General features: G+C 48.6%; 1 protein-coding gene and 1 pseudogene across 8 annotated transcripts in view; one reads left to right on the plus strand and one right to left on the minus strand.

The window, feature by feature from the left end:
* The window catches only part of Fgd3 (FYVE, RhoGEF and PH domain containing 3), a 43,416-nt gene that overhangs the window by 5,532 nt on the left and 19,992 nt on the right, over positions 1-17,892 (plus strand). For 3 of the 8 annotated variants that reach the window (XM_027950952.2, XM_027950953.2, XM_027950954.2), the window contains exons 2-8: positions 92-233; positions 2,465-2,600; positions 3,014-3,614; positions 10,584-10,673; positions 11,381-11,517; positions 13,035-13,191; positions 17,401-17,539. In XM_027950952.2, coding sequence (XP_027806753.2) covers positions 3,177-3,614; positions 10,584-10,673; positions 11,381-11,517; positions 13,035-13,191; positions 17,401-17,539 — 961 coding nt within the window. In that variant the 5' untranslated portion in view covers positions 92-233; positions 2,465-2,600; positions 3,014-3,176. The remainder of the gene's footprint in view (positions 1-91; positions 234-2,464; positions 2,601-3,013; positions 3,615-10,583; positions 10,674-11,380; positions 11,518-13,034; positions 13,192-17,400; positions 17,540-17,892) is intronic. The other 5 variants (XM_027950958.2, XM_027950959.2, XM_027950960.2 and 2 more) reach the window with 5 other exon arrangements.
* Positions 7,576-8,664, minus strand: LOC114104757 (10 kDa heat shock protein, mitochondrial pseudogene; annotated as a pseudogene).

Genomic DNA, 17,892 nt, shown 5'->3' on the forward strand with positions numbered 1-17,892 from the left:
GAGGTGGAAGTGTGACCTGGATTTGTGAGTATCTGACTGAGGCATCTGAACAGAGGCAGATACACCTTTGTCTCCTTTTCTCTCCATCCAGCTTGCCCTGGTACCTCTTTCCTGTTCTGACTCCCACCCCAATTCCAAGGCATGAGGCACCCCGCTGTGTTCTCAGCAGTGAAGACAGAGAACCCCAGTTTCATCAGTGACTACCCAAGCACTTCCCAGGCTGAGACCCCGAGGTGAGTACTCAGTGCTTCTGGGCACCTCCAGGCCTTGAGGTGGTGTCGATTTGGCTGGCCCTCAATCATCTTACCTGGTGTGGTCAGGGCACCCTGTGCCTTGCTCACTGCTGATATGGTCTTGCTGGGGTTTAAATGTAAAGCCACCAAACCAAGTCAGGAAAAGCTGAGCAGGATCACAGTGACTTGCAGTGACCACTCTGTCACCATCATTCAAATACAGACATAATCCATGTCTTTATGTTCCTGTCTGCTGTCTCCAACATCTGTGTCTGTTATGGTCAGTTTCAATTGATGGAGTTTTGTTTTGTTTGTTTTTTCCCTTATTATGGGTTGTATAGTCTCTTTGTGTGTCTAGTAATTATTGATTGGATTCTAGACATTGTGACTTCTTTTGCTGGGAGCTGGGTTTTGTTTTGTTTTGTTTTTAAATTATTTGAGTATTTTTGAGCTCTCTTCAGGGATGCAGCTAAGTTGTTAACAGTTTGGCCTTCCTGTTAAGATTTGTTAGGTGGGATCAGAGCAATGGTCACCGTAGGGTTAACCCCCACTCTTAGGGCATGTCCCTCCTGAGTTCTGGCCCTAATGCCCTGGAAGAAGAATATCTGAGTGTGAGTGTAGGTGAGTCTGTGTGTCAACCTTGGACTTTCAAGACTGGCTGGTAGGAAGAGGGATTGCTTTGCCCTGTGGGAGCTTCAGGGAATGTTCCCTCTGATCTTCTCAGGCCATTCTTTCTCTAGCCTCTCTTGTTTCCTCACATCGACATGTGAACAGTCCTTGAAGGACCCCCTTCACATCTCCAGGTTCTTTCTCTGTGTGGCTCTCTCCTCTCTAGGGCTCTGTTCTGTAAGCCCCAGTCACCTTGGTCTCCCAGACTCCCAGCTCTGTCTTCTCAACTTGGAGAATTCCCGTCCCCACTCCTCGGCCCAGCATGGTCTGCAGACAGTGAGTGGGAGCATCAGGGAGGCTTGTCCCATTTGATCCCTCCTCTCAGGGTTCACGGGGCTTTGCTGACTGGCTTACAGAGTCTTGTTCATATCCTGCTGTTTCAGGTGAGAATAAATCTGGTTTCTGTTGTTCCACCTTGACCAGAAGCATAATTCCTCTGAGTTGGGGTTGAACCAGACTCTGCCCTGCCAGACAGCTGCCTCTTGGACACCAGGGCTGAGCACAGCCCACATTCCATCCGTGTACTTTTATCTCAGTGTCATGTCTGACTTCTGGAAACTTGAGTTTATCTCCCATGCTATGAGAAGAATGCAGCAAAACACGTATTTTCTGTTGGGAAATCTTAATATTTCTGTCCATTAAGCTAGCTAAGAATGTGGCAGTAGCCAATGATAAATGTCCACCTGAAGTCACTTGAAGAAAGGTCCACTCAGAGGTAGTCTTACCACAGGAAAGTAAATTTTCAGGAGCTTGTGTGGGTGGGGAGGAGCTTTGCAGGCACTCATTGGCTCCTAAAGTCACAGGGGACGCCCGCAGGAGCTGGTCCCACAGTGGGCTGTGTGCTGTGCTCTCTGGGTGGTGAGGCCACCAGGTGCCAGCTCAGGGAAGACAGCCTGTACCCGGAGGAACCAGTTTCTGCACTGATCACCATTTATTGTGCTTAGCAGTGAGGGAGGAAGCACATAAAGAAGCTTCTGGAAGAAGAATATCTGAGTGTGAGTGTATATGAGTCTGTGTGTCAATGTGGGCATGTGAGAGAGCTAACGTGTGTGCGCCTTACTGTGTGAATGTGTTTGTGATCCGGTAGCTACGGTGTGCGTGTCAATGGGAGTATAGGAGCTACTTTGTGAGTGTGAGTGTGTGTGTGTGTGTGTGTGTGTGTGTGAGTGTACAGGGGAATGTCCCGGAGGGTGTCCAGGTAAGGTAGGGGTGTGGGCTGGGGAGGGGCCAGGTGGTGCCCTTGGCTCTCCTCATTCTGAGCACTTCCTGCATATTTAAGGTGATCTGTCCTTCCTGGTTGCAGGGCACTGCCCACGCACGGGGTGTGGCCGCTGGTGCCACCCTGTCCTTCTCTGCAATGCGTGTGGCCATAGAGGTCAAGGATGGGCTTTGCCATGTCCTGCGTCCATCTCGAAGACACTTGTGCCCTGCCTGGGGGTCTGCTGCTCTGGGAGGGGCCTGAGCTGCCCTTCTCCACCCCCTGCTTGTAGAACTGGGTCTTGGGGCTGCTCCACGTGCCAGCTGGAGGAGACGGTTTCCATTCTCCTCTGCTGCTTTTCCAGTAGGTCCCAAATGGCTCCAGTTCAAACCTGCTAGGCAGGAGATTTCCATCAAATCGTCCAGCCTCTGCCGGCCAACCCCAGAACCCAACAGGAAGCAGACACCCGCCTGTCAAACCTCAGTGGCATTAGCTAAGAGGTAAGTGACCATCACCCGAGGCAAAGGCCTGAGCCCATATCCTGGGGCAAGACCCACCTTCCCACCTCTCACCTGGCCCTCCCCCTGGGAGGCAGTGGGAGGTCAGGGCTGGGCAGGTTGCTCCTCACTGTGCAGCAGGTGATGGTAATGGCCAGGGAGAGGAGGTGAAGGTGCTGGGGACCCCAGCCTCATCTCCTGGGAGTATCATCAGCTCCCAAAATACTATGGACACAAAAGTGCGTTATGAATGGAAGCCGCTGTGCTTGTGCTCTGGCCGTGGTTGTTTTGAACTTACTGAGCATTGGATGGCCTCATCCCACAGGAACTCCACAGCTACACTGGAGAATGACTTTGTTTTTTAATGTAGAAGAACATGATTTTAAAATAACGTATTTTCCCTGTGCCGTTCTCAGACAGCTTATCCAGACAGGACCCCGCTGAAGTCCACCAGGGTGTCGACATTGCGAATGCAGCCCTACCTGGCTTTGTCTTGGGGCTGCTTTCAGGGGCTCCCCTGAGCTGGGTCCATTTCTCCCTGGCAGCTTCCCACAGAGCCCACTGAGTTCTGCTTCAAGGATGGAATCAGGTGAGGGATCCTCAATGTCCCCAGAAGCTGTCACCAATGCTGGGCCTGGCAGCTCCTCCCTGGGGAAGCTTCGGGAGCTTCCTATTGGAATTGGCACCCACCAGGGGGATCCTGACAGCCTGGCTGCAGCAGGAGATGGCACTCCAGACACCTGCCCCCTGGGGGAGCCCAGAAGCATCATGAAGATCCCCAACCGGGACAGTGGGATTGACAGCCCGTCCTCCAGTATAACCTGTGAGAGCTTCCCCTGTGAGGAGGGCACTGAGGTCCCCCCAGGTCCTACGATGCTGGGGCTGCACTCTGAGACTGGTGTGGACAGCCAGGCGTTGCAGGACAGCCCCCAGGAGGAGGCTGACAGTGACGTGGGTGAGGAGCCTGACCCCGAGAAGAGCCCTGCTAGAGCTGAGGAGGACACCGGCCTGGCCCAGGTAGGCCTCTCTTCCTCCATCTCAGGTACGGTCTGTTGGGGCCCTCCTTGGGGAGGGTTTGAGATCTGTGGTCTATGACATTGCAAGGGGAGGTTCCTGGGGTGGGGTCTGCTGGGAAAAGCCAGGCCAGCCCCACCTGAACCCTTGGGCAGCAACCTTACGCTTGAGCCTCTACTCCCATGCTGCATGGGGGGCATCCCCCACCCTAGGAAGGGGTGATGGTCAGTCTTACTGGTGGTGCCACTCACAGATGCGAGCCTCAAGGAAGGCAGGAGGAGCGCCACCCATTTTCTAAAAGGGGAAACCGAGGCACGGGGAGCCTAGTGTTTCCCCAGGGTCACCCACAGGGCATGGCTGAGGCTGAGTGCCCTGTGCTCCTAGAGATGCGGGCAAGCTGCCAAATGACCAGGTCCAGGAGGCATTTGGCCGGGTGGGGCCTGCTGGCTCTGGTAGCAGTTTTGCTGCTAACTGTGTGGGCTTGGCAGGTGAAAGGCAGCTAGCTGGCCTAGGCCACTGTGAGCCAGCTCTGCAGAGGGAAGGCCGGGCCCTGTGTTCATACGGGTGTTACTATTCAGGTGGGGATGTGGCTCAGTGGTTGAGTGCCCCTGAGTTCAATCCCAAGATCAGGAGACAGCTGCCAGTGAAAACATAGTTTGGTGACCATAGTTCCCAGCAGAAAGGGGCACAGCATGCCACAGGGGCCACATGGGCAGCCCGAGGGCCAGTTAGAGACAGAGCGCGAGGAAGAGCTCTGGGCAGCAGCCCTGCCGTGGTGAGCAGGTGCAGGATTCCTAGCTTGGAGAACTTCAGCAGGCTTTGGGGCAGAAGGCTCTCCCTGGTTCTCTGGACTCTGGCCCTGGAGTGATGAGCACCGGTGGGTAGTAGCCCAGAGTGAGATCCTCCCAAAGGAGGTGATGGTGTGGACTGGAGTTGGTTGGTTTGCATTTGTAAGGTGTGGTAGAAGGTGAGTTCTTTAGCATCTCTAGGAATTGACCAGTGTAGGAGTGGGGACAGGGGTCAGTCCCTGCAGGATCAGAAAGACTTAGAATACAGAAAAGAAGGGGTGCAGCTAATACAGGTCATACCACCTAAGACTCTCGAAGTGTGCTCCAGCCCAGCCTGGGCCAATTGACTCAGCCTCCTGGGGGCTGGGAAAACTGCAGACCCCCAGGCCTGCCCACTGGGTCTGGGGAAGGCCCAGGTCTCAGTATTCATAATAGAAAGACTCCAGGTGGCTTGGGAGCTGAGGCAGGAGGATCACGAGTTGGAGGCTAGCCTCAGCAACTTAGTGAGGCCCTAAGTAACTTAGTGAGAATCTGTCTCAACATAAGAATAAATAATAAAAAGGGCTAGGGGTGTGGCGCAGTGGTTATTCACCCCTGGTTTCAATCCCCAGTACCAGAAAAAAAGGAAAGTCTCCAGTGCTTCCATTACCCATAAGAATAACTGTTCACTGGGCATGGTGGCACATACCTGTACTTCCAGTGGCTTAGGAGGCCGAGGCAAGAGGATCAGGAGTTCAAAGCCAGCCTCAGCAACAGCGAGGCGCTAAGCAACTCAGTGAGACCCTGTCTCTAAATAAAATATAATATAGGACTGGGGGTGTGGCTCAGTGGTTGAGTGCCCCTGAGTTCAATCTCCAGTACTAAAAAAAAAAAAAAAAAAAGAATATTCACCATGCACCAGGTCCTTGGGGCTAGTATTGGTCCAGGAGCCCAGGATCCTGGGCCTTGTCCCTTGTTTTAGTCAACCTTCATCACTACAAATACCTGAGAAAATCAACTTACAAAGAGAAAAGCTTTATTTTGGCTGCTCATAATTTTAGAGGCTTCAGTCCATGATTGTTGTCCTGTTGGTGGCCCATCTTGGCAAGATCACACCGTGAAGCAAAGCCATGCAACTCATGGCCAGGGAGTGAGAGAGACCAAGAGGACGGGACTGGGGTCCCCCAATCCCTTTGCAGGCCATTTCCCCACTGAGCTAAAGACTTCCCATTCCCCAAAGTTTCTACCTCCTCCCAGTAGCACCAGGCCAGGGACCAAATATTTAACACACCAGCCTTTGAGGGACATTCCAGCTCCCAACTGCAGCACTGCCCCACTTAACTTGGGTCCAGTTAGGAGACCTGGTGTGGGACAGGGGGTGACACAGGGGGTGACACATCAAGCTAGTGTACCAGGCTGTGCATTATGAGGAGTTAGCTAGAACCCGAGAGTCATAAGGGAAAGGCATTAGGAAAAGTTTAGGGACACACGCAGCAGCACTCTTCTTGGCCCCGAGGTTGCTCAGATCTCAGTGGACATGTGAGGTTGCCTGGTCAGGTGTGAAGCTGCCATTCCCACAGGGACTGGAGGAGGGCTGGGGACCACTAGGGGATCAGGATGGCTGGGCTGTCACTCCTGGATTCATGGAGGTTGAGCCAATTCCCAGACAGGAATTTCTCCGGGGCAGAATCTCCACCCATTTACTAAAAGGGGATGTTCTTCTAGGGTTAGCAAAATACTTGAGGCTCAATTAGACTTAAGCCTTTAACACTTTGAGTTTCGGTGCTCCCTAAGTGTAGGGTGAGGCGTTGAGAATGATAATTTTTTAAACATTTTGTAGAATTCACCAGTAACGCCACCTGGCCTTGGACTTTACTTTTTTGGGAAATTTTTGATTTAATGTCCTTACTCATTATTGATCTCAGATTTTCTATTTCTTCATGATTCAGTCTTTATAAGTTATGTGTTTCTAAACATTTATTTCTTCTAGATGGTGCAATTTGGGAGTGTGATTGTTATGGTATTCTCAGGATCTTTTTACTACCGTGGTATCAATTATAGGGTTCCCTCTTTCACTTCTGATTTTAGTTATCTCTCTATAAAAAGTTAATCTAGTTCAAGTTTTCTTAATTTTGCTAACCTTTTAAAAAAAAACAACTCGGTTTTGTCTATTTTTTTTCTATTGTTTTTCCATTCTGTTTCATTTATCACTGTTCTGATCTATACTATTTCCTTCCTTTAGCTAGCTTTGAGTTTAGCTTGCTATTCTTTTTCTAGTTTCTTGAAGTGTAAAGTTAGGTGGCTGCTTCAGGATCTTTTTTTTTTAATATTTATATTTTTAGGTGTCGTTGGACACAATGCCTTTATTTTATTTATTTAATTTTATGTGGTGCTGAGGATCGAACCCAGGGCCTCACATGTGTCAAATGAGTTCCCTACCCCTGAGCCACAACCCAGCCCTGCTTCAGGATCTTTCTTGAACATTTGTACCTATTTACAGCTAAAATAGTTCCCTCTCAACGGTCAGTTCATAGGTATGTTGGCATTTCATTTAATTTCAATGCATTTTTAAAATTTATCTTGTGACTTCTTCTTTTAACTATTGGTTGTTTAAAAGTGTTAGTTAATTTGTACATATCTGTGGATTTTCACTGTGCTATTGTTTTCTAGTTCTACATTATTATATTCATCCATGTATTTGCCTGTATTAGAGAACCTTGTATCATCGTGTGCTGTTTATCATCCTTTCATTTCAACTTGAAGGAATCCTTTCATCACTTTTTGTAGAGCAGGTTGAGTGCTAAAGAACTCCCTTAGCTTTTGTTTTTCTTTACCTGAGAAAATCTTAATTTCTTTTCTATTTTTTAAAGGCAGTTTTGCCTGATGCTATATTCTTTTCTTTTTTCTGCTACTGGGGATTGAACCCAGGGGCACTTAACCACTGAGCCACATCCCCAGCCCTTTTTTGTATTATTATTTATTTTTTTTTTTTAAGAGGCAAGGTTGCTTAGTGCCTCAATAAGTGGCTGAGGCTGGCTTTGATCTCGCAATCCTCCTGATTTAGCCTCTAAAGCCACTGGGTCACAGGCGTGCACCACCATGCCCTGCTCTGATACTATATTTTTTTAAAAATTATTATTAGATTATCATCAGTTTATTATAAAAGAGACACGGAAATTATTTATATGATGAAAGATTTCAGAACTTCAGTGGACAGGGCAGCTTCATAGGATGCCATTTCAACAGTGATTTGTTTCAGTCTACATACTTTCCAAGAATGTCACCATCTCTAAATAAGAAGTAATCCTTGTCATCTAGAACTACTTTGGTGCCTCTGTACTCTGGGAGAAGAATTTTATCTCCAACTTTCACTCTAACTGGCTGAATCTCTCTACCCTTTCCTTTAGAGCCTGATCCCACAGCTACTACTGTTGCTTGCAATACTTTTCCTTGAGATTTTTCTGGAAGCATAATGCCTCCTTTGGTTACAGTTTCGGCTGCACCCCTTTCGACCAATACTCTGTCAAAAAGTGGAAGAAACTTTCTTGTGCCGCTGCTGCAGAGACCCTGATGCTATATTCTTAATTGACAGGTTTTTGTACTTTTAGCACTTTTTTTTTTTTTTTTTTGGTATTGAGGATTGAACCCAGGGGTGCTTAACCACTGAGCCACACCCCCAGCTCTTTTTATTTTTTTTATTTTGAGACAGGATCTCACCAAGTTGCTTAGGCCTTGCTAAATTGCTGAGGCTGGCTTTGGACTTTTGATCCTTCTGCCTCCACCTCCCAAGTCGCTGGGATTGCAGGTGTGCACCAACATGTTTGGCTCTTTCAATGTTTTTTTTTTTTTTTTAATATTTATTTAGTTGTAGTTGAACAGAGAATATCTTTATTTATTTTTATGTGGTGCTGAGTATAAACCCAGTGCCTCACACATTTGAGGCAAGCACTTTACTACTGAGCTACAGCCCCAGCCCTCTGTCAATGTTTTGAATTTATCATCCCACTCCCTTCTGGCCTGCGAATTTTCCTGGGGAATCCTCTGATAATCTCATGAAAGCCCCTATATATGAAATAATTGCTTTTTTCCTTGCTGTCTTTGATTTTGAATGTTTTGATTATAACATGTTTCTTTTTAAATTTTTTTTGAGGGGGGGCTGTTGTAGATGGACACAATACCTTCATTTGATATTTATTTGTATGTGGTGCTGAGGATTGAACCCAGTGTCTCACACGTGCCAGGCAAGCACTCTACCACTGAGCTACAACCCCAGCCCCTTACAACATGGTTCCATGAGGTTCTCTCTTGATTTATTTTAGTTGAATTTCTTTGAGCTTCTTGAATTTTTTTTTTTCCAAATTTGGGGACTTTCAGCCATTATTTCTTCAAAACATTCTCTGCTCTTTTCTCTTTCTTATCCTTTGTAGTTCCCACATGGATATGTTGGTCCATCTGATGGACATTAAGTCCTTTCTTTTTTCTTCTACAGTTTTTAATCCCTTTGTTATATTTTCATTTTGCTCATGCATCACTTCCTGGTTTTATTTAGTTACTTCTGTGTCCTTTTAGTTCATTAAGAACTTTTATAAAAATATATATCGATTTGTTTTTCTCAAGAAGCTCATAAATTTGTGGTTTTTAAGGGTTGGTTTGAGGTTTTTATTTTATTCCTCTGATTAGGCCATATTTCCCTGTTTCTTTGTATGCTTGTAATTTGGAGGGGTGTGTGTGTGTGTGTGCTGAAATCTGGGCATTTAAAAAAACAATTACCTCTCCCAATCTTTAGAAGGAGAAGTCCTTCACTAATCAGTCCAGTTAGAGGTCCTAGAACCTCTCAGACCTTCTCCAACCTCTTGTTGCCTTAGCATCTGCCTGCAGAACTGAGGCTCTCACAAACTGTTAGGCTTAGTTTTCAGTGACTTTCAAAGTCTTGTGCTGAACTCATTAGTTCTGCACTCAGATAAGACAGAGTCCAGTCCCTGGGGCGGCCGTCAGACACACCAGAACCATGGGCACATGTTTAATTCTTTGATTCTTGACCTGCAGAAGGCCCTCTGGTATGGTAGGTTGCCTCCCAGTTGTTCCCTGCCACATAGGGAGAGGAGCACTAAAGGGCACTGCTGTGGACTGAATGTGCCCCCCAAATCTACATGTTAAAACTTCATCACTACCGTGATAGAACCAAGAAGTGGGGCCTTCGGGAAGTGAATAAATCACGAGGACAGAGCTTTTGTGGATAGAATCAAGGCTCTTACAAAAGGGAGGGAGGAAGGCAGGGGCTGTAGCTCAGTGCAGAGCGCTTGCCGAGCACACCTGAGGCCCTGGGTTCAATTTTCAGCACGGTAAAAATTAAGAAGTAATAAAATAAAAGGAAGTTTGTGGGTCCGTTCTCTTCTGCTCTTCTGATATTTGAGGACACAGCATTCACCCCCCTTTTGACCTTTCATCCCTCTGTCACGTGGGGGCAAGCCTTCAAAGTCATCATTTTGGAAACAGAGACTGTGACCTCATCTGACACCAAACCTCATTATTGATCTTGATCTTGGACTTCTAGCCTGCATAACTGTGAGAAATAGATTTCTGTTTTTTATAAGTTACCATTCTCAGATACTTTGCTATTGCAGTACAAATAGACGAAGACAGGCATGCCAAATGCCACCAATTTTCCTACACTTTCCCCTGGAATCCCTTCTTGATTTTACAATTGTGAGTGCTGTGGCTTTTCAACTGGCCTTTGTATTTCTCCTAGAGGTTTGGTAGTCTTTTATATTATTGTCAAGTCTGTGTTTCTGTGGAGGAAGGAGGGTCTGCAACTTCTCAGACTGCCATCTGATATTGCTCTGCAATTACTTTTTAATTTTTTTTTTTAACTTTACAGTGCTGGGGATTGAACCTAGGGCCTCACACATGCTGGGTAGACACTATACCATGGAGCTACATCCCCAACGCGGCAATATAGATTTTTCTGTGATCACTACAGCTTTTTTGTAGTCAAAGTTCCAGGAATGGAGAGTCATCTCTGGAGTACAGTTGTTTGGAGGGGACTGGTTTGGGGAGGATTGTGCTTTTCCTAAAGCCCTCCCTGGAAATAGCATCTATGAGAACTGACGCCGCATCCCAGTCCTAGTGGCCTCCTTTGGGCCTCTTGTCCCCTGGTCATCCTGGCATACTGCAGGTAACCCAGCTGCTTTCCTTCCCCTTGCAGTGTTCTGACCCGCAGAAGCTGTTCAACATCGCCCAGGAGCTCCTGCACACTGAAGAGACCTACGTTAGGCGGCTGCACCTGCTGGACCAGGTAGCCCACAACTGAGGGGCCCGGCTTTGTCCACTTGCAGAATTCCTATGGGCAGTTTCAGAGACAAACTCTTCATCCTTACATTGATTGAACATTGCATTTGGAGTAAAAAATGCTAAAACTTTGAAAAATTTAAGTCCGGTCTAGAAACCTACATTTTTCTTTCCATGCCTGTGGCTGTGGGGTAAAGGTTCTGCCCAACCACCTTTGGAACTCTTCTTAGTGGTTGCATGATCTGAGTATGTAAATGGCTGCTGGGCATTTTTCTGCATAAATAAGTTGGGGTGGGAGTGCCACACATCAGAGTTCACGAGGTAACATGGGGCCCCTGAGCACAGGAAATAAAGTGCCCGTGGAAACCAAGATTTGACAGGGTGCATTGCTTCTGCTTGAATCTCAGAAGCCAGAGAAGGAAATCTTGACTTTTCATTTCTTGTGAGAAGGGGAACAGGAAGATGTCTTGCTCCTTCCCCAGGGACTGCCCACTGCCTCGCTCACAACTCTCAGCTATAAATAAGCTTGTGTCAAGACCATGAGTATTTATTGAACCAGTTTAATGACAAAAAGAAGACAACAACTCTGGCATTCATTAAGAAAAACAGGGTGGGGACACTGCCCAGGGCCCCTCCGCTGTGACAGATGCCTCTCACGGTAACTGCCCACCATGGTCCGTGCTCCCTGGTTGACATGGGCTTCTTCATGCCCAGGTTTTCTGCACCGCGCTGACGAAAGCGGGGATCCCTTCGGAAGTCACTACTGGCATCTTCTCTAACATCTCCTCCATCTACCGCTTCCATGGTCAGTTCCTGCTGCCCGAGCTGCAGCGGCGGATCACGGAGGAGTGGTGAGTACCAGCCATGGCCCCCTGGCTCCTTGTGTAAGAACCAGGCAGCACCTGGGGGGGCCTGTCTCGCAGTGGCCTTGGTGCCTCCCTTCTTGGCCTGGTCCTAGGTCCGAATCCCAGCCCCACTCTTCCTTGCTGGTGACCTTGATGGGCCACATAGGGTCTCCAAGCCTTAAATTTTGAGGAAACTGATGATACAAAAATGAGGGGATTTTAATAGTCACAGGGATTTATGGAATTGAAATGAGACTCGATATCCAGAAACACAAGATGGTGAACAAATAGTGCTAGTTGGTTTTATTTTCCTTTCTAGCATGCACTGCACCTTGGCTTTAAAAAGGAATGAGATTTCCTCCCCATCAACAGTAGATTATAGATCTTCCTCCTCTGCTGATCCTGCCCCTCTATTGCTTTTGCCCGTTCTTAGCCAAGGGACAGCTTGGTTACAAGACACGATTAGTAACACATCACAGACGAGGCCCCCCAACCCATCATTTCTCCTTGTTATGTGCACCCCCACCCCAAATTCTGGGAAACCTAAAGCTTGGCTTAGGGCCCCTGCTGTCCACCTCCTTCACAAGCCTGGCTTCCTCTTGGTGTCCCCAGAGCCCAGGACCAGGGGACTTGGCTGGGGATTCTTTCACCTGTAGCCCAGGGGGGCGCTGAGTTACTTTGTGAATATTCAGGACAGAGTCCAGCTGCAGAGCAGGTTACACTGTGTCCCCAAGGTCAGGATTGGGTGGGGCCTTGATGACAAAGTCCTTGTGTGTTAGAGACAGATTCTCCTTTCATGCCACAGAGATTCAACCATAAGGGCCTAACAGGCGCCTCCTCAGCTCCCTTTCTGGTGCAAGGGACCCACCACTTCCCCACCCTCCCCTCCCTGAATTGCTGGGCCTTTCAATCAAACCCACATGCATCCTTTCAAAGGAGCACCACAGCTAGGCCTTTGTGCCTAAGGCTTCTTTCTTTATTTGTAAGTATTTACTTAGAATAAATCCCCAACAGAGAGCTCCAAAATCAAAGGCTATTAATATACTTTTTTACTTCTTATGACTTATTCGCAAAGCCCCATCCAGAAGAGAAGGAAGTTCCTATGATCGTGAAGTGCTGCTCCCTGGTGACTTTGTCAGCATTGGACAGAACCATCGTTTCTAACCTTTGCTCACTTAAAAGGTGTAAAGTTGATCCTCTTATAAACTGTGACCTGTCACCCAAGGGTGCTCCTGTGTTTGGGCTCTGATTCTCAGCCTGAGCTGTCGAGGTGCTTTATAGACATCTTCCCCTCAAATATCCAGTAACATGTTATATTCTACCCTCCAAATAGTGGAGGGGAGGAAGCAGGCTCAGAGCAGGTGACCAATGTGCCCACCGTCACACAACACAGGGACTCAGGTTGTTGCCCTTGCCTGCCCCGTATCCCTCTGTGCAGTTCATGGGTGAAGTTCATGTCCATTAACCTCGGGAGGCCCCTCCCACCCAGGCTGCTTCTCTGATGACCCTACTCCTCTACCAAGGGACACAAACCCTCGGCTTGGGGACATCCTGCAGAAGCTAGCCCCGTTCCTGAAGATGTATGGCGAGTATGTCAAGAACTTTGACCGGGCGGTGGGGCTGGTGAGCACATGGACCCAGCGCTCGCTGCCGTTTAAGGACGTTATCCACAGCATCCAGGTAGGTGGCCGCAGGGTGTGGGCACAGATGTCCTCAAGGCTCATGCTTCTGGGTGCATTTGGAGCAGAGAGAAAATCAGTAAAATTATGGGATGGGTCCTGGTGCTCTACAGACGCTTCGCTCTGACTCCCAGGGACAAATCATCATTCCCATTTCACAGATGGATAAATCATGGCTTAGCAGCACAGATTATTATTTGATAAAACCTGGAATCAGAGATCTGTCTCTGACTCCAAGTGTCCCTCGATGTGTAGGGCAGGCATTTAGCAGGTGTCCTATTATCTTTTTCTTTGTCAGCAGTAGCCTGTTTATAGCACCCTTGTCTCCTGCAGTGTTGGTCTTTTTCTTACTGATTCACAAGGTTTTTGTATATTAAGAACATCAACTTTTATCTGTCACCTTGACATGATTTACTTTTGCCCATGGATCTTTGATTTATTAGCTTTACAGTGAGGATGGCCATACAGAATTTTTGGTTTTTAAGTACCTATATTCACCACAGGTTCAAAAGGTAGCTTTTTAAAAAGATAGACCAATATAGTGTCCAGATGGATTGTGGTGTGTGGGAAGAACCCAGGTTCATAGCCAGCTGCTCATCTCAACACCACTAGTGACCCTGAGTGTGCATGCACATACACATACACGCACACCACACGCCTCACTGTAGCTTGAAGGGTTCCTGGGCCCTGAATGCTCACCACTGGGTATTTGGAGTGGCCCCTAATACCTTTTCCCTAGGCCATCTGTCATGAGGTCACCATGGTCTCCTAGTGCCCCTGACTCAGTAGCAGAGTCAGGCCCCAGAAAAGACCACCATGTCCTCTCCCTGAGCCCCTCCCCTTTGACCCCTCTCCTTGTACTTCTTGGCTGGCTCCTCCCTGGCTTTCACCCTGGCCATCCCCACAAAATTGCCATGTCCAGCCTCAACCAGCTGCATTTTTGCTGACACAGCAGCTCCCCCAGGACACTCTCATCACTGCCCAGCTCACATTGTCCACAGATGCAGCCAGGCCTCCGGGGCAGACAGGGCCCATCCTGAGCGGGGTTTCTCAGAGGGTAGAGTATTCAGCTGGTGGAGGAGATCAGGACAAAAGTCCACTTTCCAGGACACAAGTTGCAACATGCTTTTGTTCCCAGGAAGCATGTTCCCCTTAAAGTCAATGTATCATCAATTATTCAAGGGGTGAAGGAACCCTGGGGTCTCCTCCGCTCCTCCCTGGCCCAAGCTGCACATGGCCTGCATGTCCTTCCTTGTCCTCATGCTTAAGTTTGCCATTTTCTTTTTTTCTCTTTCCCCTCCTCCGCCTCCTTCTCTTCTTTCTACATTGTCATCATCATCATCTTAACACCATAATTGAGAAAGCTGACCTCCATCTAAATTTGCATTGGCCCGTCGACATCTGACTTTGTTATTTTGAGGAAGAACAGAAAAAAATATCGGGGTTCATTTGGTTTGTTCCCCAGGTTGTCTGTCAGCTGTGTCTCCCCTCTGGGTCTCAGAATGCAGGAGGAGGGGAGGGATACTCTGGGAGCGTGCTTTCTTTTTTTTTAAAGTTTTGTAGTTGGACACAATACCTTTATTTATTTATTTTTATGTGGTGCTAAGGATTGAACCCAGGGCCCCGCTCGTGCTAGGCAAGCGCTCTACCGCTGAGCCACAATCTCAGCCCTGGAAGCGTGCTTTCTTCCTGGGAGATGTGACACGACTCATGCAGCCATGTACCTTGACATGTGTGCGCTACAGAGTTCAATAAGCAGCTCCTTCCTGAGATGAAGACAGACACTCAGCCTGGCATAGGCTGCTGTCCCCCATCTACGTTAGGCAGACATCGTCCTAAGCAACATCTGCCTGGGGACACTTGCTAGCTGTCATGGCCCACAGTCACATGTTCCCACACCTGGGCAGATCTCTGGTGCTGAACCAGGCAGGCTGTGGGAAGGCTCCACCCCTTGGAATCAGCAGGGTCCAGCCATTCTCTACAGATGACATTGCACCCCCCACCCCCCCACCCCCGCCTCAGGGACCTAAACCATGTAGACATTGTTGTTCCTGGCATCTGGTGGGTGGAAGCCGGGGATGCTCTGACGTGCACAGGACAGCCCACAAAGTCTCCCACCCAAATGCCAGAGGCCAAGGCTGAGAAGCCCTGGAGTGCTCAAAACAGGATAGCATCACAGTCAAGTTTCCTATGGCCTCTGGAGATTTCCCTCTGTGCAATCCAAGGCATATTTAAAATAAAACATTTGTTTTTAAATTATCTTAAATATTTACAAAAAAGTTGCAAAAATGACAAGCTGTTACAAACTGGTAGCATTTTGTCCTGTCCATCATCCTCTCTTTTTTTGAGTCTTTGAAGACAGAGTTATAGACACTGTTAGCCTTTTCCCTTAAATGTGAATGAGAAAATGTTCTCTTGCATGACCCCAGCACAGTGATTAAACCAGGAATTTTGCACTGGTGTCACACTGCTCTGTAAGCCACACTCAGATGTCACAGTTGACCCAGTGAGGTTCTTTTACCCACCCACCCTCCCTCCATCCCTTCCTTCCTTCCTTCCTTCCTTCTACAGAGTGTTCATTATCAGATTTCTCTGCTTTCTTCAAGAATAGGCCTCTGTCCTCATCTTCTTGAGGAGACCAGGCCAGGTATTTGCAGAATGTCTCTGAGTTTGGGTTTGTGAGCTGTTTGCCCAGGATTTGACCCATGCTGTTCCTTTTTTAATTTCACTGGAGCAAGGCTGTCTCACTGTGTCCTTCCTGGCCACACACCATTCCCATTTGTCCCACTTCTAGGGATGCTCATTTGATTAAGGTTCATGTCTCTCCATCATGAAGTTAGATTTTTTTTCCTTCCCTATTATTAAGTTTCTCCTAGGAAGACACTTTGATGTTATGCAAGTACTTTATTCAGCATCCTTCGGTGATTCTGTGTCACACCATTGTTTTTATGAAGGTTGTTAAACCAGGGTGTTCCTAGCCCTGTTGTATCCAAGGCATTTTTTAGCTTATCTGAGCTGAAAATTGTGTCATTCTGGGCCCTGAGGCAGGTGAGGGTCTTGAGTTGCTGGCAAGGGGATGGGGAAGCAGGTGGACAGTGTGACAGAGGCAGCAGGTCCTCTTAGCCAAGGTGCACAGCCCCGTGAGCATGGTTGGGAGAGGAGCAAATGAGATGGCTTGGGCAGGAATCCCCAAGTGGGGCAGAGATGATGGGGACAGCATTGAGCCCTTCGTGTCTGGGGCTTCTGTGCTGCATAGGTGTCCAGATCTCCCAGGTGGCGGTAGTGAGGAGGTGCTGGGGGGCTGGAGGAGGGGGAGTGTGGTTCATATGCAGGGCCAGGGAGGTATGCAGGGAGCATGAGCCCTGCTGGGCAGGGGCCGGGCCACCAGGGACTTAGCACTCCACCTACCCACCAGGTGGTTTGCTCACTCCTGTGGGGTTTTTTGTTGTTGTTATTGTTGTTGTTTTAGGGTACCAGGGATTGAACCCAAGGGTACTTAACCACTGAGCCACATCCCCACTCCTTTTATTTTTTGAGACTGGGTCTCACTAACTTGCTTACAGCCTTACTAAGTTGCTGAGGCTGCAATCCTCCTGTCTCAGCCTCCCGAGTCTCTGGGATTACAGGTGTGCACCACTGTGCCTGGCCACTCTTGTGTTTGTAATGAAAAAGTCTGTAGCACTCTGAGCAGCTCTGGGTGTGAGGAGAGATGCTGGCCTGATTCCCTGTAGGGAGAGTAAGGAACAGCTTTCTCCATCTTCCAGCAATGGGGAGAGGAGGTCAGCTCAGACCCACGCATAAGCATGGGGTGGAAAAATCACTCTAGCCAGCAGGGGGCAGTCTTGTCCTGATGTCCATTTTTCCATTAAGGGTGTGAGCTCTGGGCCTGCAGCCATCCCAGTCAGGGTTCTGGTCCTCTCTGAGCCTTAGCTTCCCCAATATAAAGCGTGGTCGGTGGGGCTGGGGTTGTAGCTCAGTGGTTGAGCATGTGTGAGGCACTGGGTTCGATCCTTAGTACTACATTAAAAAATAAAAATAAAGATATTGTGTCCATCTACAACTAAAAAAAAATGTGGTCTGTGCCAGTCGTGTCTTCAAGGGCAGACCGCTCCAGGCAGCCTCCTGGGTCTGTGGTGGCCAGCAGCAGGAGCAGGGCCAGTGTGGACGTGCATGTCCTCAGGGTGCCCCGCACCGCCCTGTGTCCCCACAGAAGCAGGATGTGTGTGGGAACCTGACGCTGCAGCACCACATGCTGGAGCCCGTGCAGAGGGTCCCCCGCTACGAGCTGCTGCTCAAGGACTACCTGAAGAGGCTCCCCAGGGATGCCCCGGACTGGAAGGATGCGGAGAGTGAGTGGAGGCGGCCGTGAAGTGAGGGGGGCCTGGGATGGGACAGGGACAGCTGCAGAAACCCCTGGGGTGGGGGAGAGGGAGAGAGGCAGAGAGACAGAGACAGAGGGGGAGGGAGGGAGAGACAGAGATAGAAACAGGATGGGGAGAGAGACATACAGAGAAGGGGAGATGGGGAGAGAGACAGAATCACAGAGACACACAGAGAGAATCCCTCGAGGAAGTGACTTAGTAAATCTCCTCCACCAGACTTATGAGGGGGACTTATTTATTATGTGCTGCCAAACACTGGCGCCATCCAGAGTGTAGGCCCCCACAGGACCTGGTGGGACTGGTGAGGGCCGCTCCTGGTC

This window comes from Marmota flaviventris, chromosome 16 (assembly GCF_047511675.1).
Source record: "Marmota flaviventris isolate mMarFla1 chromosome 16, mMarFla1.hap1, whole genome shotgun sequence".
NCBI lineage: Eukaryota > Metazoa > Chordata > Mammalia > Rodentia > Sciuridae > Marmota > Marmota flaviventris.